The 26,764-nt window shown below is 37.6% G+C and overlaps 1 protein-coding gene across 1 annotated transcript; it reads right to left on the reverse strand.

Annotated features, from left to right (window-relative positions):
- Nucleotides 1–1,269: 1,269 nt before the first annotated feature.
- Nucleotides 1,270–25,371, reverse strand: LOC103703266 (GBF-interacting protein 1-like). Its single transcript, XM_008786049.4, has 10 exons — nt 24,947–25,371; nt 19,775–19,818; nt 14,598–14,724; nt 14,010–14,142; nt 8,265–8,860; nt 3,972–4,308; nt 3,367–3,637; nt 3,098–3,190; nt 2,255–2,719; nt 1,270–1,955 (listed from the first exon to the last, which is right to left on the reverse strand). Exons 1-10 carry the CDS (start codon nt 25,119–25,121, stop codon nt 1,605–1,607), a joined length of 2,592 nt encoding a protein of 863 aa, XP_008784271.2. The 5' UTR covers nt 25,122–25,371; the 3' UTR covers nt 1,270–1,604.
- Nucleotides 25,372–26,764: the final 1,393 nt, after the last annotated feature.

Consider the following 26,764-nt stretch of genomic DNA (forward strand, 5'->3'; position numbering starts at 1 on the left):
TGATGATAACTTCGAATGCCAAATATTGATGTCAACTAGCATCATAAACATATAAAATTGATGGAAATAACAAATAAGAAAACAGATGAAAATATACAACAAACTAATGTAGGGGACAAGTCTCATCATGTTGATTCGGGTCAGTCCTACGCTATTAGTTCATATCTAATTTCAAGTTCTCAAATGCCTTGATGACTACCTCTTCCTTCATCTTTCCCATGATGGATTTTGAAAATTAAAATCTATTATCTTTTATCTTATTTTTAAATAGTGATTCAAAATGTAAGTGTTCAGTATTTTATGATTCTTTTTGCATTTTCTGTTGAATGGGAACATCCGTCTACTGTGCCCTTGTAATGGAGGAGCCATCTCTTGTGTAATAGGTATGTAAAGGACAAATATAGTACATTTACTAGATTGCTCCCTCTTTAAAGAAAAAAATACCATGGTTTGAAAAAAACAGCTATCTTTTCTCTATCTCAATATCTATTAAATGAGTATGGGAGAGGCACTCTGTCCTCAATTTGAGAGAAAAAAATAAAGAAAATGGTGAAAAAAAAGGCATTCCTCCATCTCAAATCTGAACTCCTCCATTTTTTTTCACTTGATATAAAAAATTCAAATAAAATAAATACGAAATAGAAGAAAAACAGTCCCTCCAATTCAAACCCCAGCTTCTTTTTAATGGAGGGTTAAATCCTACCAACTGTGACTACCATAGCACCTCCCAAAAAGATATGACCGGTGGCCATATCTTGACCTTTTTCAGATTTCGAGTCATCTCGTCCTTCAACTTCTGGTTCCCAATCAAAAGTCGTAGTTCCATGAGGTGACGAGGGCAAGGATGGATATCTCTGGCCGCCACCATCATTCAAAAAATTAAAAAAAAAAAAAAAAAAAAAAACAGAGATAAGCCCACGAGTTAAACCACAATAAATGTTGCGAAAGAGCACACATGAAATTTTTATTTTTCTTTTTTTTGTCCCAAGAGCTTCACTAAAATCTTCCTATAGTCAAAAAGGAGAACCAGCCACTACGCTCCCTCGCCCTGCATGGATTTTTATTATTTCCTTGTCTTTCATTGCTACGAGTCATCAACCCACAAATGATGGTTATGGTTATGATCATGTTGGATAACCATCAATCCCCTGCAAATGATTCATCACAAGGAAACACACTTTTCGCTTCCGAGGAAGGGTTACTTGCTTATCATTTCATCGAGCTCAAGAATTTGCCACCTCTGTATGGCTTCAACAACCCAACCATCAATTCTATAGAAATCACCATCTCAAAAATATTTTATTACATCTCTCTTTCCACAAATTTCAGTCAGCTTTATAAACACCTGTTGTCAATTATTCATATCAGATATGCTCAACTCCAGCATCCCAGAATGCATAATATGTGATACAGGTTAGGGTCATTCCAGTGGGGTATTAGACTAGTTGATCTACGAGGCAAAAGCACCAGACAAGAATGACTATTACTTAGATTTGGCTTGGCTTGCCATACAGTAAAAAAGAGTGCTTTCCATTACAAATAAAGCTTCAGCACCTATCTGTGTATGATGCTACTTCCATCCCTGACCATATGATACCACCCCTTCAAAAGTTGGCCATCCAATTCAGGTGACTAAGCTGGGGCTGCTGATAGGCCCCGATCTGGGGTCCAGGAGGTGCCACTCCAACTCCAACTCCAACGCTCGCACCCAGGGCTGATGGGACCTGCTGGTGCACCATTTGATGGGGACTCGCGACGGAGGCCGGCTGTGGTGGATGGTACAAGCCTGGATATTGAACATTAGATGACTGTGCTGCGGCATTGAACGAAGCATGACCAGCATGGGTTGGCATGTAAACTGCATGTGGTGCTTGCCCAGATAAATTATAATATGGTGCAGATTGCAAGCTCGAAAGCTCTTGTGGCGTCTGAATCCAGATATCAGATGTCTCTGCCTGGAACATAATAGGAAACCAAAACATATTATATTATGGATCAAGTCGATCACAGTTTGGGGGGGAAAGAAAGCACGAAATTTTGTATCAAGAAGCTTAAAGATCTGTTCCAGTATGTTTCATCCATAGACATCCATGATATCAAACAATCATAGAAATGTAGCATCATCATCAAACAAATGAGCATAAACATGCAACCATCAAAGTGTAAAACTGCCTCGATTCACCTGATTGGCCAAGAAGTAGTTGTTTTCGATTCATTTTCAACCATAAATGAAATGCTGAGGATTAGATCATACCTGGGGTGTTGGAACATAGAGGCTGTTGTCTTTGTATTTTATCCTGCTTACATCTTCAAGGCCAGCAGCACTGCCAATAGTACCAGGAGAATTGATGGTGAATCCAGCAGGATTAGCATAGTTTCCATACCCGGTTGGGCTTCCTACAGGAACAGGTTTATACTGTGAGGTAGCATACTTCATGCTACCTGCAGTTACGTGCGAGTTTGCTCCCGGCATCAGAAAATAGTTGTTCCCATTTGATGGATGAGGATATGCAGGGTTGTTTGAATAGTTCGGCATGGCCATTTGTGGGACATAAACTGGAGAAAATAAGTGACGATATGGCACAAAATTCGGGTAGTGTGAGATGGGAACTTGTGGATACAACTGAGCTACTGGCTGCTGCTGTGGCTGAATTGGTGGTGGCTGCTGAACCATGGCAAAGCTTGAAGAGCTGCTGCTCATTGAATGCGAGTTCAGGGCCTGCAGGCATAAAGTGTTGAATGGTGGCAATAATTAAGGATAGAATAAAATATGCCACTTAAGGACATCTCGAAATTCTCACAATATCAGATCATATCAAGGATTGAAATTTCAGCTGCCTAAAACAACCAAAAACTAATTAAAATTTTCAGTTTCAGTCATGTTTTGGGTGGAGGAATTGTCACATGGGCAAAAAGAAGGGAAAGCTCCAAATGAATCCACTGTGATCGGCTCTATAAACAAAAGAAGTCAGGGAAAGTAGGGACAGGAAAAACAATGGACAGAAGGTTTAAAGCATAACGAACAGTTATAAGACATATATAGCAAGGAAAACAATAAAGAAGGCATCTGAATAGGTTCGGAAGCAAGCCAAGGTACCTCAGACAGTGAAGATAAACCTTGTGAGCTCACATTTTCTTCCATCATCGTCCTAAAAAATGGGGCACCATAACTCATTTGGGGGTCGTATGCCTGTTTCAAAGAAAAAAGTTATTATTTTTACAAGTATTATACTATCTTCTTTAAGCATAAATTACAATCTTACAACCAAATTGTCAAACGTGTCAGCATATCTTGAAAAACTGGCTTCCATATTTCGCATTTAAAACACAAAACAGATTCTCAACATACTTGATATTTGGACTTACCAGGAAGCTTGACAGGGTTGATGAATTCTGTAGTTGCTGTGGTTCTGCTGAACTGTAGGGAGGGCTTGGGCTTTGGACCAACCCAATTTCCTCGAAACTCCCAATATTATGAGGGCTTAAGGACCCGCTATTTTCAGGTTGTGCTTCCTCAGATTCTGTAGATGATGTGGTAGAGTCAGGTTGGGAAGTTCTAGATTGGCCATCCACAAAATCTCCTTGGTCAGCGGCAGAGGCATCCTCGCTGGAGCCCAGTGGGCCAGTTGCTAGTATACTGCAGATATCAAATTAAATATAAGTATACTGCCCTATCTAGAACTGAACACTCAAAAAAAAAAGTGACGCCAATCCTACACTATAATAGCAGTTGATGGGAGAAGGCATCCAAGCCCTCAACTATCAACTTTCAAATGGGCTTATAAAAAGAACAGAAAGCAAAGAAAAAGTCATGCAACCATATATGACTTCCCCGTTGGATAGTTAAAGCTGAGAAGTTAAATAAAACCAACAATAGTCATTTTTCAGCATTATGAGATATTAATACCAAAATCATACCATGGTTCTTGTAGGAAATACAATCAAAATATAAGGAGGAAAAAAGGCAATACCTTAGAGTAGGTTCATTGCTGGTCTCTTGTGCATTTTCAGAAGCCTGAGAAGCAGATGTGAACCCCTTGGTGGAGTCAAAACCAGCTCCAAAACTACCAAATGTCAGTTGCGTATGTTCAGACTCTGACACTTGAAGATGCTGAGGTATGATTACATGCTGAGTTTCCAAAATGTTAATTTGTGAAAGTTTCTCTGACAAGCCAGGAACATCCGCTGGGTTTGAGCTACCAGAACCATCAGCATGGGAAAAGGTTGAACCTGTTTCAATCACACCAGGACTAATCGCAGCCGCCTTCTGAATTGATTTTGGTTTCCACTCCATGTTGGACTGCATGGCTGTTTAACCAAATATTCAGAATTTGTATGTAACAAAATCAGTATAGCAGACATAATTGTTCCATCTACTCAGGATTGACAATTTATATCATTTACAATATATAATTTAACATCTATAAGTTCAAGCCCAAATTTGTACACGCAAGTTTACCTCAAAGCTTCTCAAAACCTGAGATATAATAAATTTCCTTTTTTTGTATAATTTGCTATTTGCATTATCCATGTTCACTAGAATTATATAAAGTAAGCTAAACCCTAAACATCTTAACTAATGTGGCATATGAACAGTTCGAAAAAAAATAATGTTTGACCAATGGCTGAACATAGTTGATGATAGAAAAGATTGCAATTTGGTAGCCGAAAAAAAGATCACCATTTACTCAATAACAACCTCTCACATTTTCCAAGAAGAGTTGTATCTCCTGATAAATGAGCCAATAAATAACGAACTAAAAAAAAATTGCTCAAACAACAAATGTTGCTGCACTCTTCAAAGATTCAGCTCTGCTAATATGCCCAAGAGATCAGAAGTGAATCCTTCCCATCATTCTGTTATCAAGTCAACCAATGTTACATTCTCTCTAAATCAGAGACAACAGGTAGCATTCCATAAAAGATTGGCTATATAAAATCTTATAACTGTCCCAATATATGTTAAGCGATTGTGCCAAGCCTAAATAATGTAGATTTAGTATAGTTAATGACATGTTGAAAATGAATCATATAATTATTTGAAAATTGAAACATTGATGTATCATAGTTTGATCGATAAAGCCAACTTAATGTACATGGTATATGATATGAATGGGATAAGACTCTTTTGTGGTATTTCATTATTGTCAAACTCTAGTAAGGCCTACTCTCAAGCCAAAATCTTTATTTTTTATAAGTTGTAAAATAAAGCAAGAATCATAGAATAACAACAATGAACATGAGGACTTGTGCTTCATCTAAAAGATAGGGGGCTAGCCACTCAGAAGATGATTCATAGGTCAAAGTAGCTTAACCACTGTCAGGACTCAAAATTTGTTAGCAAAGTCTCTGTTGTAGCCCTCCATTTTCTGAACAAATAGACCATTGCCTAACCTCTCTGCTCAATCTAAGAACAACATCTCTTTTCTTTCAGCAATGCATCAATATTCTTTAATCCCTGTCAAGGTTTACCGAACTAGTACTGAAGGATATACCGGCCAGTGACTGCTTCAGCACGGTACGGGACCATGCCATTCCATGGCATACCAAAACCGAAAACAAGGAGAGGGAGGGGGAGAAGGAGAAAAGGAGAGTGGGAGGAAGCGGGGGGTGGGGAAAGGGAAGAACCGAGGGCTTACCAGTGACGGCCGAGAGGGAGCAAGTCTAGCACTATCAAAACCCTCGAAAGGGGAGGAGGGGGGCATGCCTCGACTGCCATAAGGAAACTCTCGAATGATTGCAACCCTCAAACGTTTGTGAGCTCGAACCGTCGTGGGGGGGGGGGGGGGGGGGGGGGGGGGGGGGGGGGGGAGAGACTCTCGAACGATCGTCGAGTGGGAGGCAGGGAGGTTTGAACCAACGCGAGCAGGGTCAAGGGGGTTTAAAATTGAATCAGGGGGTTGGGGAGGGGTTCTATTGCGATGAACCAAGGGTAAGATAGGGGTTTAATAACCGAACCGTCCCGACCTAACTGAACCGTTTTCCAACTTGGCGTCGGTTCGATTTGATACAAGCCGAACTACCTGGTTTGGGTCGGTTCTGCAAACAATGATCCTCATTTGATGTGTATCACTAATTTACTTTGTTCTCTGGAAGCTCCTAAAGCTGCAGAATTTGGATGAAATCATGGTCTGCTGTACCGGTCCGTACCGGCCGGTACGAGCCGGTACGTACTGGTCCGGCCTGGGACCGGTACCGGATCAGCGTAAAATCCGGTACCGGTAATTTATTGTTGAAGAACCGGTACGGGACCGGTACGCCACCGGTACGGACCGGTACGGGACCGGTTTCGTACCGGTCCGGGCCGCCACCGATACGCCGACCGGTACCGGTACGGCGGACCTTGGATGAAATCTTCTCAATATTCATTCCACTTAATAATGTAACTGCTTTCACAATAGACGTTTGAAGTCTAGTCAAGAAACAATCTGTCTATGTATATATAGTATGTATTTATGGATCTATATATCTATCCATCTATGCATGCATGCATGTAGAAAAGTAAAATTTAAAATTTTATATTGTATATAACTTTTAAAGAGAATAATGGGATATCTTCTTTTTTTCCCCTTGTCTTGTCACCTTAAAAAGAGTAATTAGAATCTAATTTGTACTTTTCTTTCCTTTTTTCACAGCTATGATTTCAGTTATTTCACCTTTAAAACAAATCAAATTTATCTAAATAGGAGTTACTTATGTATTGTAAATGAGGTGGAAGGGCAGTTCTAGAAGAAAAATGACAGAAACAGAATGGAATATTTCTCAAATTCAAAACTGTTGTTTCTGTATGTAGTACAGATATATATAAGCCAAGAGCCAAGAACTCAAGCATGATTCCTAAAGAAGTGCTTACAAAGTAGAAAAGCATGTAACTCGATTAATTAAGACATGATTTCAAACTAAATATATATCGAAAACAAAAATTCTAACAACAATATTAATATTCAATTAATTGGACAAAGTTTCCACTTACTTCAATATAGTGATGCAAACGGGTTGATTATGATCAACAAGCAACCCAAAATTTGTTTTAGGTCAAGTAAACAACATGGCCTGATGGGTCAATCAAGTAAAATTTTGTGTCAACAAGTCAGAACAAGTGACCCAAAATTGCTCTGGTAAACATGATGAATCTATCATGCCACTAATGCCAAACACTAGAGAGACCCCTCTTTCAAAATTCTTTATTGGCTAAGTAACAACCTCTCTCTCTCTCTACCACAAAGGAAGCACAGTTCATAGTACCACAGCAGAAACATCACTCCCTCATCTAACAATGGGCCACAGCAAGCCCTCTCACTATAATAGTCTAACCCACAGAAGAGGGGTAAAACTTACACAGCCATGTGACATTCGCCAGGCTTGGGTGTAAAGGTGCAATTGAAGAGGGTGTTAGGTCCAGTGAGGTCAACTCCAAGGTTACTACCATCCCTAGTATTATAAAAAAAAAAAAAAAAACTCTCACAAGTTTATTGAACATGCCATTGTTTCATCTGTACATATTTCAAACTTTCTTGTAGGCATTCTTCCAAAAAAAATAGCTGATTTTATTGGCAATGCTCCAATCTTCTCACCCATCACAAAGCATAAGATAAACAACCTTCCACTATTAGTTTCATCTCCCCTTCAAGTAGTCCTAAGACAGAACTTCGGCTTTATTGAAAGTCATGCTTTCTCCAACAGGATAAAATATCTTCATGATTATAATCATAATTGCAACACAACATCTATGTATAGTTTTGGTGCACCTAATCGTCCATCCGCTACATCAAAAATTAGCTCCAGCTACTAGTACTTCTCCAAGAGAACATCAAACTGGTAAGAATTCTTGTCCGCATTTTTTGGAACTCATCCTTGAATTTTATGTCTTTTACCTTCAATTACCAATAACAAGCAATTTGACAAGAAGAAAATACTTCATACAAAATGATATTAGTTTTCCTTCAAAACACAAAGTTAACAGGTTTTATACATGTACTATGACATATGAATTGAAATATAAGATAAACTAGAAGTTCAGACTGTCATTTCATACAGAAAAATAGTTTCAACTTTCAAGTTATCATTTTAGCTATGAAACAAGATTACTGGAGCTTGTAGTTACTATATCAGAAATGGATGATATTATGGCATATTGGGTAGTGAACTGACATTAAGCAATACTTATGTAAATAAGACAACCGGTAATAAGCATATTTGCAATTTTACACAACGGATATCTCACAAGAAATGCAAAGGTTAAAAGAATAAAATGAGAACTGTACCTTTCCCATGACCCACAGGCTGCCTGCTATGGTGTTGACCAACTGAAAATGATCTGCTAAAAGATGTGCTAGACAAGATAGGCTCTGAAGAAGGTGTTTGGATGAATTGATTGTTCTTAGACACTGCAGCAGATTGAATCGATGATTTTGCAAGCAATGAGGTATCTTTTCCTGATAAAGGAACTGAAAAGGAACCACTTGAAACAGATGAATGAGAAGTTGGATGATTAGAAGACTGTTTCCGAACACCCACTGCTCCTATTTCACGCTGAATAGCACCAACTGTTCCAGCTGATCTGGAACTAGGAGATGGAACATGAACTGGATCTGAAGATGAACAGCACACCCCAATGATAGAGTTGGTTGATGTCAATTTAGATTGTGACTTCGAACTATTGGGGACCTCCTGTGCCTGTGAAGTAGAGACTGTTGGTTGTGTCTCTTCGGGTAGTAATGGCTTATGACTGCCACCTGAGCCTGCATATTTGGCATGATCTGCTCCAGAATGACGGGGCTCACTTCCACCTCGAGATGGGATGTGCCCCTCCGAGTTCTTGGAAACCATGTTCTTCTGATCGATTGGAACCCAAGCAGAGCTACAGTGGAAAAGTATGGATTAGCAACCATACCAAAAAGATCTAACAAATATTCATTATAGTTCAATGTGAACACATGCAAACACTACCAGCAGGATTGATAAGACTGCTGCATAGCAGAAAGAGAACTGGCCTCATTGTATCATATATCAATAAGAATATCTTTAAGACCTTGCACATAAACCATATAAAATACAATATCAGCCTAACAAGCTATTTTGGAAGATAATAAGATGCATGCATCTGCTTTCTGCCCAGTTTTGTTGAAGAAAACTGCTATTACCCAAAAAAAGTATAAAACATTAAGCAAAAATGGCAACATACTGTCAATGCATAAAGAGTAGTAAAAATGTAACAAGCAGAATCAAGATGAAATAGCATATGAACTAAACAAAGCAGAATCAAGATGAAACATCACATATAAAATTACCATAAAAAATCAGCAAATATAACTTTCATATATTCAATGCATCCAGATAAGGAAGGAAAAGCATGCCTGTTAGAAAATCAAAACGTAATAACTCTAAAAATACTTTTTCCATTAAATTAAGCTTTATAGGAGAATGACTGCACATTTTCACCTGAATGTTGATGGTCAAAGAAGAAGTGAATTTGAGCAAAGGATGCTAAATTAGGATAAAAGAGTTAAATCCTTAACGATATGCAATTTACAAATAAAGATTTCAGGGCATGGCACAAGGATATCTGGAAAACAGTGTCTATTCTCCACATTGCCAATTTCAAAAATTAAAGGGAAAAACATTACCATGTAAAAATCCAGTCACATTACTTTCAGATGAAATAACTAAACTGGTTAGAAGCTGAAAAACTTAAAACAGAAGATGGGAAGAGAAATAGGACAGTGAATGCCATATAAACAAAAAGTAATGATGAAAAAATTAAGTTCTTAAATTGCTAGCGAGAAAAAGGGACCATTTCAGACCACCATCTTGGGGTTCTTGACTCCAATATACAAACTAATTTTATGGGGTTGCTATGACCATCAATTTTTGAAAAAGGAAGTTTATGTTAAACAATGCGACCAGACAAGTATTTGTTCCACAGTTAATTTTCAAATTTATAAGGTCCAGACTCCAGACATAACAAGGGAATTGCCAATAGAAATCAAAATTATGTAGGAGATTTTGGAGTAAAGTGGCTGTCATTCATGAGTTAATAAATGTTGTTTGGGAACTTACTAGAATTTGCTTATGAGCTCCTTATGCATAAGCCCAACATTTATACAAAGTATTTATCAAGGTCACTGAGGAAATCTAAAAGGAGTCAGTTTCACATGAAACCATTGCATGGCATATATTTGTTTAATGCAAGGATCGCCGTACCGGTACCGGTCGCCTACCGAACCGGTACGGTTCCGGTTCGTACCGGAACCAGCCGGTACGAACCATTTTCTTTTTGTTTTCTTTTTCCGCATCCGCATGCGGATGCGCGTGCCCCCATTAAATGCCACTCTGTGGCATTAATGATCGTGCGGCGGGCGCGCTGCCCCGTGCTGGCAAGGAATCGAGAGGGCGGAGGAACCACATGGGGGCGACGTTCCCAGCGCACGGAACAGCGCGGGGGCGAAAAAACGCGCGCGGGCACGCGGTCCCGCGCGGGTGCTCTTCCCGAGGGAGCGCATGGCCCAAAAGGGCCACATGCTTTGACACCACAGCATCGCGCTGTGGTTTAAAAATCCACAGTGTCGCGCTGTGGTTTACAAATCCACAGCACCGCGCACTGTGGATTAAAAAAAAATGTACTGGTGCGAACCGGGCGGTTTGCACTGGTACCAGGCGGTTCCGACCTGAGATGGCCTGAAACCGGTTTCCACAGCTCCGCTGTACCGGTTCCAGCCCGGACCGGTCCGAAACAGCCCGAGCCAGCCGGTACGGACCAGTTCGACGAACCTTGGTTTCAAGGTTGAAGAGTAAAATAAAAATATAAATCCCCTTCACTCCCCTCTCAAGATTCATCATCCAAATGCATGATAGCTGGAGATGTTGTTTCTGTAGAAACAATGCCTTGTATCAAAGTTTGTTGTACTAGTTCATATTGTACTGTACTAAGTGTACCGTACCATACCAATACTCAATACACTGAACCTTACTGTACTATACTACATACCAACACTGTATAAGATGGTACTAGTACAAGATCCGGTACCGAGACGGCGAGCCTTACCTAGTATTCTTCGCTATTTTCCTGATTTCTTTGAACAGTGCCTTGTATTCTTCACTTTTTTCCTGGTTTCTTTGCTATGGACTACATGCAACTCTATGCTATTTAAACACTTGAATGTTTGGGACTTTTGGAGTGCCAATATTTCAAGACACATGGACATGTGGGATAAAAGAAAGCTTCAAGGTAAGGTTCGCCGGCCGAACCGGTCCGGCCTGAAACTGGTACAACGGAGCATAGAAACCGGTTCCAGGCCATCTCGAGCCGGAACCAACTGGTACGCATGCATATCGGTCGTGTACCGGCCAGTTCGCACCGGTACATTTTTTTTATCCACAACGCCACGCGCTGTGGATTTTTAGACTACAGCGCAGCCCTGTGGTGTCAAAGCGCGTGGCCCTTTTCCCTTGGGGAAGAGCACCCCGCGCGCGGTTCCCCCGCACGCCCAATTCCCCGTCAACGCGGGGCAGCGCGCCCGCGATCATTAATGCCACTCTGTGGTATTTAATGGCGGCACGCGCATCCGCGCACGCCCCCACACGCAGATGCAGAAAAATAAAAAATAACGGTTCGTACCGGAACCACCAGTACGAACCGGAATCGTACCAGTCCGGTAGGCGACCCGTACGCCTACCGGTACCGATACAGCGAACCTTGCTTCAAGGCATTCCCAAAACAGAGTATACTGCTTATGTCAACAAAAAGTGTTGGTACTTGAAACTGTTTCTTAGAAAGGTCCAATCAAGTACAGTTATGGTACCACAATTCTCAACAATTTTAGGCATTCAACAATTTTAGCTTAAACTTAGACACATCTACTGAGCATAATTGGATCAAACTTATTTTCTTTTTTCCACTGATTATTGATACGATACACAATAAAGTACAAAATTTTGGTTAAAGTACCACAGGTTAATACTTAATCTAACTTATTTTAATAATAAATATAAATTGATTTCCTTATTTGATTCTAGTATTCATATATTAAAAGTGCCTCAATGTTGTTTTTTTAGGGTCTACAGTTTAAAACTGTTGCAGCACCCTCACAAGTAATACCTGCGCCAAGCACCAGGTAATGATGTTTGAATGGTATTGAGAATGCAGACAAAGATGCTATAGTTGGAACCTCTACAAGCAAGGAGAAGGAAATGAATAACCAGGACAATCCATCAATATGGGTAATCTCCACATGGAAAAAATATATACTGAAGCTATGCTTGATTGCTACAACAGTATGGGGAGGAAAATTTTCCTTAGCTTTTCTGCAATGAAGATTTGCTTGGATGAATACACAAAAATAAAGATGTGAACAGTCAAAGCCTCAAAGGATTACTGGCATGAGAGTGTCTCATACACCCAATGCCTCTGTGACACAACAGGTTATAAAGTTTTATCTATGACATTTTATTTCAGGCAAAACTTCAAACTTGTGATATATTAATAAGTAATTCAATTCTGACACCAAATGTTTTACCTCGTCTCAGATGGGTAGGGCAACTTGGATATGATTTTGTTCAAAATATATTGGCTTTGAGGGGAATCTGAAACATCATATATCATATCCAAAACCAGCAAATTAACAGAAAATGTACTTAACCTACCAAAACCACATAAAATTAGCTGCATCATCACTTGATAAGCAAAGATAACCAAAAATGGATTTGAAACCAAAATTCCCAATTTACAGCCACCCCTAATGTTATTTCAAGATTATGAAGCACGGATACAGATATGGGATATAGGTATCGTGGATATGACACAATACGGATGTGTCAATATGACAAACATTAAAAAAGTAGGATACAGGTACGACTTGGATACGTCAATGAATATATTTGTATTTATACATTCATACATGCACATATAAATACACAAATATATATACATATGCATATGAGTATAAAAAAGTATCCAAATGCATAGTACGCTAGCAAAAATAACATAGTCTGAACTCTGAACTTTATATGATAGTAGCAAATTTTACAAGCGCATCATTTAATCACCATTCACTTCAACCCATATTCCATATTAACATCATAGACTACAAAATTGACTATTCATCATAAAAAGTTTAATATCTCTCATTTTGTAGGTATTTGGGAATTATATCGAGTGTATGCAAGAAGTATGTGGAAAGTTTTTTTAAATTTAAAAAATAGGATTCTTTCCATGAGTATTGGACACGTACCAGGAAGTATCCAACAAGTGACAGTAGCTGATATATATCTAATATCAACACGGCATGTAATTTGAAGTATCCTTGATTCCTAGTTTTGAACTTCCCAATATCCTTTCCCACAATTTCCATTCATATTACCCAGGTCCTCCCTCATAATTCAACATCCTTCAACAGGGGCTAAAATATCCCTCCATACTAAGCCCCGTCAGATACTTGTGTACAAGTCTACACCATCTCAATCAATTCCCTATCACATTATCCTTTGCTCACCATGAACTAATAAACCTATTTTCCACCAGACATTCTGAAGCATACAGAAGAGCAGCTAGCAATAAATTTTTCGTACAAATCAGAATAAAATACACCTCTTGATAATTGTGACAGATGATAGAGCTTTGTATTTATGGTTGTCATTTAATTGTCAGGTTATAAACATCAAAATGCTAAATCACTATAAAGATTAAACTTATGTCGTATTGCCATGAAACAAGTAAGACAGTAGCCAATTCTAACTGTAACTACTACAACATCAATAAATAATGTAACCTACAAAGAAAATGAAAAAAAAAATAAAACAAAAATGCCAACATCGGCACAAGGGAATGAAAACAAGCAAATCTGTGCATGAACAATCTTATTGCTGGTTTTGCTCATTGAATAGAAAAGAAGGAATCTGATAGACCTATTATCAAAGTTTTGACATTAACACTAGAAATAAAAACAGTGGAAGTGCTTAAGCAACAAGTATAATGAGATGAATGAGCCAGGGAAAAGAAAAGACAACTACACCTGTTCTCCAGAACGTTTGATACAACTTGTTCACTGCCAAAAGCTGAATGTTGAATTGACTCTGGCTTAACATCCCTATTGGCACTTTGGTTTACTCTGTTGTCCCTCACAATACGAAATTCTCGGCTGATTCCTGCATTAGTAATGTCTTATTCTTCAGATATAAAATCATAAAATTAATTTATAGCATTAAGATCCTTTCAAAAATAAAAGTAATATATATAAACAGGTAATAATATGAACAGTACACTCCAGATCAATTCACCTATATAGCAAAAAATTATTATAAATCATCAAACAAATAAAAATTCTCTTTGCAGAATGGAGGCAAAGGATTCATATAGCCAACCCTAACTAGTTTCGAATCAAGGCTTAGTTGAGTTGACTTGAGTTGAGTTAAACAAATAAACAATAACACAAAGTAGTCACCTTTGCAACCACTAACTTAAACTAAAACACCCATTGTAAGCTGCAGTGTCTAATGAAACTTAAAACTCCTAACTGATATGCACTCCAGCACCTATAGCACAATTCTTATATCCCCTTAATTACCAAACAATTATAAAAACTGACAGGAATTTGCATTACCAGGTGCCAGTTTTCCAGTAAAACCATCTCTCCGAGCATTTCGATCCCATGAAGCATGAGATTTCGTCCATTGTACGTTGTGTTCCACACTTGTTTTAGTATCACCAGAACCCATATACCCTGTATGCTGAGGCCAAGATAATGTATGTATAAATTAATATAAAATCAAAACGACGATATTCAAAATAACCAAATCTACTTCATCAAATGCATGAATGGATGCAGTAATAAAATTGACATGGCACTAACAAAACAAGGTACTCATCATGGTTGCTACAAAAATTGTGGATGGTAAACATCTTACAAAAGAATTTTAATGCTTATTCAACAGAAAGATGAAGATGATCATATCATAAAAGATTTCCAAGGTGTGCTATTAGAAAAAATCAAAATACCATTACTTGAAGCAATCCAAAGATGGATTCTTCCAATTGATCACAATTCACTGGGCATCCTTATTCGCATTTTGATACAGACATCAGATAACCTTTTTGTTCTATCAGACATCTTTCAACATATTTTGTTCCAAACACATCTACCATCTTTTAAACACAAACATCATGAACCACTGGTGTTGCATTCAAGATAAGCCCATCCAGCATTTAGCAACCAAACCTTCTTTTCATTCCTGAAATAACATAATGCTTTCAAGTTTTAACCTCCTTCACTATCTGCTTCTCTTTTTGCAGATTTGACCATCAACATAGCCCATCTGTGCTCCATTTCAATCTGAGTTGCGAATTTTTCTGCACTCTGTTCTCTCTCCTAAACATTTCCTACATCATCTTAAATGCTTTAAATTCAGCTAAACTTTTAAGTACCAACTTTTAAACACAAACATCATGAACCACTGGTGTTGCATTTCAAGATAAGCCCGTCCAGCATTTAGCAACCAAACCTTCTTTTCATTCCTGAAATAACATAATGCTTTCAAGTTTTAACCTCCTTCACTATCTGCTTCTCGTTTTGCAGATTTGACCATCAACATAGACCACTGTGCTCCATTTCAATCTGAGTTGCGAATTTTTCTGCACTCTGTACTCTCTCCTAAACAATTCCTCCATCATCTTAAATGCTTAAATTCAGCTAAACTTTTAAGTACCCTTTTTCTTTGGGATTTCTAATCTCTAAAGCATGCCAAAATGTTTTTATACAATTTTGGAGGTAATTGCAATTGGCTATTGGAGCCTTTATAAATAATGGGCTGCTCTAAAATGTTCAGCAAATTACATTTTTATGTTTTCTTAAGAAACATCAAACATGTCTTGGAAATGGTATTTTGTCGTCATGTTTGAACTTAAGAGCTAATTTAGGATGTCCGGTGGCTATTTTTGGGTAGGCTTTCCTGTACAAATATGTTATGGAAAGTGGTACTTTGATGTGATCTTTTGAAAAATCTGGAACATGATAATCTAATGCTCAAGATGATTATTGAGTTAGGATGATGTTAAGGTTAGAAGCCTATAATGATTAATTTTACCATGCTTATCATGCATTTACATACAAATAATATATATTTATAATGCACTTAGCAGTTTCTGGTTGCCTTCATTCTAAAAGTATCTGCAACTTCCATTTGTATTTACAAGAATCTGTTTGGCTTGCTTGCATCTAAAAGTTGTAACTGCAATTCTTGTGTTTGGTTGTTTAACATGGAGAGGATGTAATCAGCCTGCAACTGACATGATTATCATTATATTATTGTAATAATAATTATCGTATTTGTAAATCTTCATATTAACTGCCAATTTATATTATATTCTCATTTTATAATAATATTATATTATTATATCGTATTATGATAATATTATAATAATTTTTCCTTATTAGAATCATAGTAATATTATTATCATGTGATTATTGGAGAGAAAGAAGGTGATCGTAGCCCTTTAAGGCTGAAGCTAGAGCTTGCATCTTGGGATGCGGCAATTTTTGATTGCATCACTAAATGCAACAAAAGGGCCATAGGGTGCAACTTAGTTGCCTGCATTTGACCCAATTGCAGGCAACCAAACACCTGCATCTATCCACCTGCACCTGGGAAGCAACATGTCCCAGATGTAGGCAGTCACACAACCCCTAGAGAACTTTCTATAAGTTAGCGCCTCATCTTATTCAGGCAATCACCTTCTTGGCACATAGCGCCCTGAGCAATAATGGTCCTACCGCCTTAAAGGTGTCGTTTGTTTTTGACTACCTTGGATCAATAAGGTCTTTATCATGGAAAACTTTTTGTTGTCTCATCCACCTTAAGTTTAAGGGTGATGCTTGACATAAGTTCCCTATAATCATGACACGAGACAAGTTGAACTTAATGTCGATTGACCAAGTCAAATATTTTTTCTGTATTAATCATAATTACATATTTTACATGATACATATAGGACCATACTTGCTTTCCAAAGTGTCAAACTAACAAGGCATAAGACACGTGCATTTATTCTAAAAAGTACACAGGTTGTAACTAAACAATTCAAATTGTACCATGTCATTTCCTTATATTTCTCTTCACATAGTTCTTTATTGGTAATTCTCTTGACATCGTTCTCTGTTGAAGGAAAAGACAATGAGCAAATCATGTTTAATTCATAACTTTTAAAAATATGAAAAAGGAAGTCCAAAGCAATTGTCCATAAAGAGTAACATTATGGTAAAATAAGCTTCAAAACCCTACCAAAGATGGAAATACAAATACAAACTCTAAAAGCCCCTAGATCATAACTCTAATTTTAGTGCATCCCCCAAATATCCCAAACCGATAAAGAAAAAAAATATTTAATTTCCCCCATCAGGCAGCTCTAAGATGTGACCAATTTGAGCTCATCAAAATCAGAATGAAAGGTAACCAAAAGGGACTTGAAACTTGTAACATTCATCAAAATCAGAAAACTGAACGGAAAAGAGCCTAGTAACTAACACATTGAAGAGGACAAGTGACCAAGAGAATAGTCATTTGGCTCTATACCATTATTTACTTTGCCATCTAGGCCTGTAAAACTTTTATTGATTCTTCAACATTGTAATAGATCAATTTAAAAAAAAAAAATCTAAAAAAAAGGAAAAGGTTCATGAATGCATTGACTTAACCCAAATCTTTTGGTTTTGATGGAAACTACAAAAAACATAACCATGAAACAAATTGAAGCATAAACTCAAAAAGATAATTATTATGATTATCAATATAAAATTAATTATCATTTAGAGCAATTTTATAAAAGAACAACTACAACCATAATCATCAAGCCTTGTCCCCAGTTATCCACAATCAGACATGAAACAATTTTCTAATTGTAAAAAACACTAACAAGTTGATAAAAGTAGGTTATAGAATTTTCAGTGTTTCACTACCCCCGATGTCCACCACCAAAAGGCCAGTTTTACAAATCGAGGAAAAAACCTCATCGGTCCACATGGACTTTTACTTTCTCATTCTGAAAAGGCGCTTTCAAAATTATATTCACAAACTCACAATCATTCCACAAAAAAGGGGTGATCTATGCATGGTGATTTCACGTCCATGCATGTTGTAGATACTTGTTATAAAATTGACAGAACCTAAAATGGATGAAATACACCTCGCTTGTTCACATGATTGCCACAATGCATTCATCTCATTGCTTTACAAAAGTTCCATTTTAGATATGAGATATATAATATATAAGTGTCTCACAAGTTCATAACTGAACTAGAAAGAGAAATTTTGTAAGTAGCAACTAATATTATTAAAAGTAGCTATGAGGATAAGCTATTCTGTATCTTATTATCTAATATGTTTGTCCTATATGTATACAACATTATATGACATAACAGCGATAATAATGGTATAGCAGTCATTATTTTGGTTCAAACTAACACCATCTCTCCCACTATACACGCAAAAAAAGGGGGAAAATGCATATGCCCATATGTGCACACATGAGCACATGCACACTCAGATACATAACAGAAACATATCTACACACATATACTTAATATGGATTTAAAGAACAGCTGTTATTTACTCACTATGCCGTGACAGGAGACATCTCATAACAGGACTAATTGTCATTATTTGACTTTTCAGAATCAAGAAATGTAGGCTTGGTCTAAAAGTATTGTTCCAAAAGCAAAAATTCGAGTAATGAAATGGAAACAATTGCATGCAATTAGCAAAGGGTTTATTTTCTACACTTGTTTATATATGTATATTATCATAATTTTCTATTATTAAGTAAGCCATTGACAATCAACTAAAACATCTTTGATCTCATCCACCAAAGGAACCATGATATGCATTAAAATCTTTGGCTAAAACTCATTTGTATCCCCACCTGTAGATAACCTTTCTGGATGTTACATAATTTCCCATCCCGAGACCTACTTTCAGACCATATATGCTACTGAAAATAATATTCTTCTTCCCTAACACTTCATTTTTCTTGAGAAGTGATATTATGAGAAATGATAAGTAGTAGCCCTCACTTATGTCTTTTTTTCTATTTTAACAAATTTTCATCTCATCTTATCCACCTCTATTCCGTGATCACCTATATTGTTGCCCTTCCAACATTAAATAGGCTTTAGTTGCTTGTCATCTCCTCAGCTATAACTCTTTCCATTTGCACTTAATAAAACAGGCTATACCGCCCTTCTTCATAACATGTCTTATCTCTAGTGATTCCATTTTTTGTTCAAAATAATATACATAATCTCTAACTAGTGTCACCTAACAACATCCATAATCTAAGTGGCAATATGAACTCTTACAGAATTTGCTTCTATGCTGCAATCTTCATTTTTACTATGGCAAAACCCTAAAAGAATGTCATAGCCACGTCTGTTTCTCACCTAGAAAGGTTACAGACCTGTAGTGTCACTCAAAGCATCAGTTTAGATTGACCAACTAAAAGGCACATTAAAAGGCTTTAGCAAAATAAGTCTAAAAAACATCAAGCTTCACATGGAAGAAACATACATCAAAAAGATTTTCACCTATGTAAATCATGTGCCTAAGTAGCAATGAGCAATATGTATATAACATACCATAGAATTACATGCATACTAAAATAAACAAATAATGTCAAACAGGATGACAAAATAGCTGCTAAAAAATAATTAAAAATAAATGAAACTTAAAACAAATAAAAAGTATAAGATTTCAGATCAAATTCTAAAGCCAGGAAAAAAGAGCAACATACTTCTTTCCTTTTGTCCCTTTTCCTTTTAACCTCGTGAAATGGACCTGCAATGGATAAATAAGATGTATAAATTAAATAAGGTGACACAAAAAGGATTCATTTGCACAATAGAGTAATACTTATTCGTCAATTACCTAACAAAATGGCATTTTCACAAGAATCATCATATTCACTAGAAATGTTGTAACATTGGGGCGTAGCATGGATGCCAACTGCCAAGTCCACAAGTACAGCCTTCAAAAAGCATGATGTCGGGGCACTTCCCCACATGAATACCTAGAAATACGAATGGACTTATCTAAGTTCCGACATTCAGATTTTCTTTCATTTTCATTCAATATAATTAAGTTTCACTTTTGGTAGTTTTCTTAGTTTAGCCAGTTCCAATACTACCACAAAGTTCTAGCTAAAATAAATAACAAAATAGAAAGACTTCAAAATAAATAACAAAATTTAAATATGTTAAAATATATAAAAGATAAATATGATCAAAAAAGTAAAGAAAATTTATTAGAATAAGAGAATATTCTATAATAGTGATTCATGCAGAAGTATAGACTGTTTTTGGCTCAAATTTTCAGCAAGTTATTTTTTAAAAAAAAGAATTTATATTTCACATCATTTTTAAGTATATGGATTACTATTGTTTAATTCTACTTTAGCACATGAGATGCAAAATACCCATCGAAGTACGAGCCTATGGCATATAATATAGTTTATAAGAAAAATATAATAATCCATAATTATAATACAAAGCATAAAAAATTTTCACTTGAAATTCATGAAAGCGCAAGGTTCTAGCCTTCAGCAACGTTGGGCTGAGATGTCAATGGCTAGATCTCCCCCGCGGCCTCAAATTGGCATTGTGCTATTCAGGTAGTGATGGGTTATTTCACAAATGGGCCGAAATAGGTCGCATGAAAAAAGTCACATTATCTTCTAGCTTCCACAAGAAAAAAAGCTCCAATCAGATTCCACCTTTCAAAAGCAACCCATTTCAATAGAAATCATCGATTTTCCACACCTTATTATACCCCAGAAGCCACAAATAAGACATACAGTTAAAAGATGATTGATTCTACATGTAACTAGCAGGAGAAGCTCCTATTTGGTCTCTGGAATCAATATTATTGACCTAGAAAATTTACCAGAGGGAGGACTAAAAAATATATTTAAAACTTCTTCTGACTTGGAAATTGACACCCTATAAAGGGATTTGAGCTCCAATATCCAGGCTCAAACTTTTTTGAACCTAGTCAGGAATGTCAAATCTATCACAGAACTCCTTCTCTTCCCCCTAAAAGATCGGTCAAAATCCCAAAATTCCCTTAAATACTGAAAACAATTTATCTTTTCTTAAAGTTCTTGCAAATGTTTCCAATCTTGTCAAAACTCGCAAAATTTAAGATCAATTTAACTTTTGAACTCAAAAATGCACAAAATACAAAAGTAACTTATATGGCCCAAATTCATTAAATATGGACTTGTATTGATTTTGGCCATCACTATGAAAGACACCTTTGATTTGTTTTAGTTCCATGTGAATTCAAAAAATTTTATTTTGGTTTTGATTTCAGAATTTCAGCTGAAACTAAAAACCACCGCAATTATATTACAAAAAGTTCGACTTCTGGACTAAATTAACTGCTTGGTGGTATCTCTTATCAGAAAACATACATTTCATGTCATATTACATTAGTTAAAAGAAGAAATGGATCCAACACTTCACTGAAAGGGTCAACTGCTATGATTTTGATAATTTTAACCCTTAATGATTTCATAGTCAATGCACCATAACTCACATTAAAGTGTCTTTTAATAGTAAACTCCAAAATACTGAGCCAAGTTCCACGTAGCTCCATACTTTAAAGGTATACCACTCCATTTTTAGTTGCCCAGGGCATACCGCATCCTCTGGAAATCCTACAAGGTGAAGTTCGGGGTGGCAATCGTGTCGGTTCAGGTCATATACAGGTCTAGTCAGATGCCAGTCGGGTCAAAAAATCTCAAACCTAAACCTGACCTATTTATTAAACATGCCAGGATTTGAAACATGAACCTCTCATGTTTAATAAATAGGTAACCCGACCTAACCAGCTTAACCTGTTTAATAAACAGGTCATACTGGTTAATCTGTATAACCTATTTAACTTCTAGATACTTGTATAAGAATGACCGCTAAACTAGTTAACTTGTTCACGTGGATAAGAATGACTCTTCACAGCCATCTAAAATTAGTAGTAGTAAAGGCTAAACTTCCAGGTTTCAGGTGTCAACTTCATGCATTAAACTTCAGCAGTATTCTTAATTCCTTATCAATCCCACTACAAAATTTCTCCGAATCTTCTCAAGAGGAGAAAATGCATCGCTTTGATGCTTGTGTCATTAAACAAAACATACATGTTTCAAAATACTCAAAAATCAAAATCATGGAAGGAAAATAGTACAAATTTGTGGATTTGTGGATCCTGGCATTAGCTTTCAATTGTGCTCCTATTCCATCCTAGTAGCAAGGAGAAGAAGCATGGAATTGATAAAAGTAAAACCACCAAAAATTAAGGGATCACTTCTTTTCCTCTTGAGAAAAACATTTCTTAGGAAGAAAAGAAACAAGAGATAGAGAGAAAAACAAAGGAAAGAAGTACAACATGCTTGGGAGCAAGGGACTTCTCAGGGTCATTGGTGCAAAGAAGGATGTTCTGTTGGCTTGAGGACCTCTTCTTCTTTCCTAATGAAAAGAGAGAAGCCCTCTCTCCTCCGCGATGCCAGAACAAGGGCTTCGAAAGCCCTCTCTCCACACTTCCTCCACCTCTCTCGCTCTCCATCGCCATCTCCCTCTCTCCACCTCCCTTATTCTCCCTCTCCCTCCCTCCCTCTCTCTCTCTCTTTTCTTCTCTTTCCTTCTCCCTCTCCCCCCTGCCAATTTCTTGATGTGAAGGTCGGAACTGTCTCGGTCGACCTTCGATACAGCTCGGTACACTCTGAACTAGATGGTTCGAGATGGTACCACCGACCTTGTATGAAGTCTTATTAAAGAACAATGTTCTTCAACCAGGTTTAGATCTAAGATTTCCTCCATTTTCGATGGTAAAAGTAGCAAGCAACAGCAATTAAAGTAAAAAAAAGAGGCAAAAGAAGAGTAGCAAGAACAAAGATATGAGAGGGATGAAGCTAGGGCAATCAAGTATAATCCTAAGAAGTAGGGAACATGCAGATCGATAATCTGTGATTTAGCGATCCCAACATCAATGCCTTGTTTGGATAATGTAGTAGATAAGAGAAGAAGAAAAGAGAAACAAGACAAGAGAAGAGAAGAAGACAAGAGAGCTTTGGACACAAAAGCAGAGAGAAGAAAGGAAGAGGAGAGAATCATGAACACTAGAGCAAAAAAGACATCCGAAAGAGTAAAGTGGTGGCTCAGAGTAAAACAACTTCTCCCCATTTCTCTTCTCCTCTCTCCTCACTTTACCTTCCTCTCTTCTCTCCCAACTAAATTTTTTAACCAAACAAGAAAAACTGGCATTTTGTTCTCTTCTCCCCTAACCCCGACGCATACTCTCTTTTACTTCTCTCCAATTCTCAATCCAAACTAAGGAATGCTGAACCGGCCCGTACCAACCGATTCAGCCCGTACTGAATCGGTCTAGTCTCTAGTCAATCCGGTTACCGGTTCGACGTTAAAAAACAGTACCGGCCCGTAGCAGTCTGAAGCGGCCCCCGTACCGGCCCGTACCGGCTAGGCTAAATATTTTTGGAGCTTTTGGAGGCCGAAGCAGTGGTACCGGTTTGAACCGGTCGGAACCCGTCCGGCCGACCAGTATGCCTACCGGTACCGGTTCGGCGATCTTTGGTCCAAACAAGGTGCAAGTGCCTATTTTGAGGTTAAGATATTGAAATATTGAGTTAGACGAAGAGTCAGGCTAGGGCGCGTTTGGTTTGCTAGGATTGGGTCTAATCTAATCGGTTTGGCTCTAATTAGGTCAAGTCATGCCACTCCAGATGAGTCATGTTGAATAGGATTGCTTCAAGTTGGCCAAGTCAATAAAGGAACGCACTTGAATACATACTTTAACCATCTATGACTACACCTTACATTATCTAAGAACAATTGTACAAAAGGCAGAAATCGTAGAAGTCATCAATTCGAGCACACAAGATTACCAGGCATGGCTACTGGACTTTAAAAAAAAAGAAATAATAATGTCCCTCCTTCCAAATCTTATCTTCAAAATGTGACATATCTTCAAAGTGTGGCTAAATTTGATCTTTCTAATTTTCACAGCCTAATTATTTATTTGGTGCCTCAGGATTCGTTGGTTGAAAAAGAAACCAATGGAGAAAGGAAAAGCAAAAGGAAAGCTTTTCCCTTGGAAAAAGGAAATCCATTTTTCAAAATTTTTACGATACTGGAGATTGAAAATGAAAACTAAAAGACCCCCACTTTTCCAAGAGGGCCTTCGGTTTCACATTTCTTTTTTCCAGAAATTTTTTGCAGAAAAAAAAAAGAAGGTACAATTTTCTCAAAATAATTTTCTTAAATTTTATTTTTCTGCCCAACCAACAACCAAAAAGATGGAAAACCGGATTTTCCAAAGAAAAATAATTCCTCTTGCAACCACTGTCCCGTACTTCTTCCTGCCCCCAGCATACTCACTGACGACTCCGACTATAAGTTTTAAGTTAGTTGGAAAGCCAACTTACATAGGTTATCTGTTGAATTAGTAATACAGCATTTTCATGTTAATTTAAACAAACTAGTGCCACCAGCATGCGCCATTTTTATGAGCAAAAGGCATTAATCAGACAAGTCATAAAAGCAAGCAAACGGCGTGCACAGTCATTGTATAATATTAACCGCATAACCGCAGCATCAAAGCTTCAGCGCATGGTCTTGAACACATTGACCACATAAAAATCACAACTTTAGCCATGGTTAACAACGTTGCACCAAATATATGCTTGCACTGGTTAAATTTTGATCATTTAAAACGCTCCAAGTGTCATCAGACTATTTCAGCACTAGAAAAAGTTAAGAACTACCAGTGAACAAAAAATTACAGTCAAATTATCAAAATCTAACACTAACTACGATCTTTCAAGAAGCAAATCCAAACAATGGGGGGAAAACAAGCAATGCCAAGAAAACTGAGAGCCAGAAACCAAAGAACCGACCCTGGTTGAGCAATTTCTGGGCCGTCTCGTTGGGATCCATGTTGGTCTCCTGGAGCATGGCATAAATATCGGAGTCGGAGTGGTCGCCGACGATCTCCTTGATGGACTGGATGGTCTTTCTAATCCGAACGGAGACTATCTGACTCCCGCCGTCCAGCCTCGAACCCAGGACCATCTCTCTCGCGATCCGGCGGGGCGGCGCTCAAGCGGCCGGCGGCGGCGAAACCCTAGCACCTCGGCGATCGAAAAAAGGACATCCAAGGAGAATTACAGAGGAGAAGAAGGAGATGAGGGGAAGGAGATGGGGAGAGAAGACGAGAGAATGGGCGCGGGAGAGAGGTTTTGGGGAGAGAAGCGAGGGTTTGAGTTTGACAGCGAGAATTAGGAGATTTCGACCCCAAGAGAGAGGGGGCGGTATTTTGGGAATGGGAGATATTTTTGGAGCGGTATTTTGGGAATGGGAGGTCTTTTTTGAGGGGGTGTATTTTGGGAAAGGAAGAATGACGAGAATGCCCCCATGGGAAAGTCGGTAGGTGCGGGAGTCGTTGGCTGCCGCCGTTAGGGTCACAAAAGCGGCATATTCTGTATTTCTGTGTTAGATTTTGCCGTCTGTGACGCCGTCGTGTAACGGGCGAAGTGCAGGGCCGCAGGCTCCGTAACGGGCCTTGATTAAACTTTTAAAAATTTTGCAACTTTTGTTCTGTTTTGGTTTGCGGTCGCTGCTGGTTACCACCATTTATACGTGGATAATGGTGACTTTGCATGTATTTTGTAAGAAGAAAATTGATAATATATTTTTATAATTCAGTAAACATATTTGCGTGTTTTGTGAATGAATATATTTGGTAATAAATAAATAAAATATATTAGTTGCAATGTCTTTGTCAAAGTGGTAACAAATTGGTATTAACTACGTATAGCATGGTCTTCATATGATGTACTTTCTACATTGATGGGATGATAAATGAATCTATAAATCTATAAAAAAAATTAAATATAATAGTGGCAAAAAGAAAAACTTTGAGCTGGAAGAAGGAAAAAAAAACTATGTCGAGCAAAATCTAGATTAGATATAGTTCTCCTCCCACCAAAAATAAAAGAGAGGGAGGGAGGGAGGTAATTTTTAAATAAGATACTCAAACAATTTGGAATAATTGTAAGGTAGATACACATCTTGTGGTGTTGCCATGATAAGAGCCAATAAACAATGGTCCTAGAGAAAGCAAAGAAAATTTAATACCATCGAACAAGATGTTTGAAAACAAAGTTGAAGGGATAAAATATTGTATGAGGAATAAATGTTTCTACTTTCTAGCATGCAATTAAACAAATAAAACTGCAACTGATTTGCATGAATGTGCAGCAGGGTATTCGCCATGCATCCACATATTTCTTCCTTTCTACGATAGTCTCTCACTTAACTTCTCATATATTGGATGATACATTAATATAAAAAGCCTTCATAGAAAGGAATAAATTGTATCAAGGCCTTTCGTATAAAATTTGAGATATAAATGAACTTGCATGACAGAAGCATTCAAGATGACACGCAGAGAGATTTGCCAAACTAGCATGAGAGGAAAGATTACATGCCTGTTGCCTAGGTGGAGGGCCACCCTCCAAGCAAAAGCTTTTGGATGCTAGGCTCTTCTTTAGGGTTCTAACTTTATTATTTTTTCAACATAGTTCATGAATGATACAGAATTCAGACATAGAGGGGGCGCAGCCCTTAGCCTATTTATTTTCATTGTTAATTTGTTACAAAAGAATTTGCCATACTTCCAGGGATGTCAAGTTCGAACGATTCCAAACAGATGA

Source organism: Phoenix dactylifera, chromosome 11 (genome assembly GCF_009389715.1).
Source record: "Phoenix dactylifera cultivar Barhee BC4 chromosome 11, palm_55x_up_171113_PBpolish2nd_filt_p, whole genome shotgun sequence".
Classification (NCBI taxonomy): Eukaryota; Viridiplantae; Streptophyta; class Magnoliopsida; order Arecales; family Arecaceae; genus Phoenix; species Phoenix dactylifera.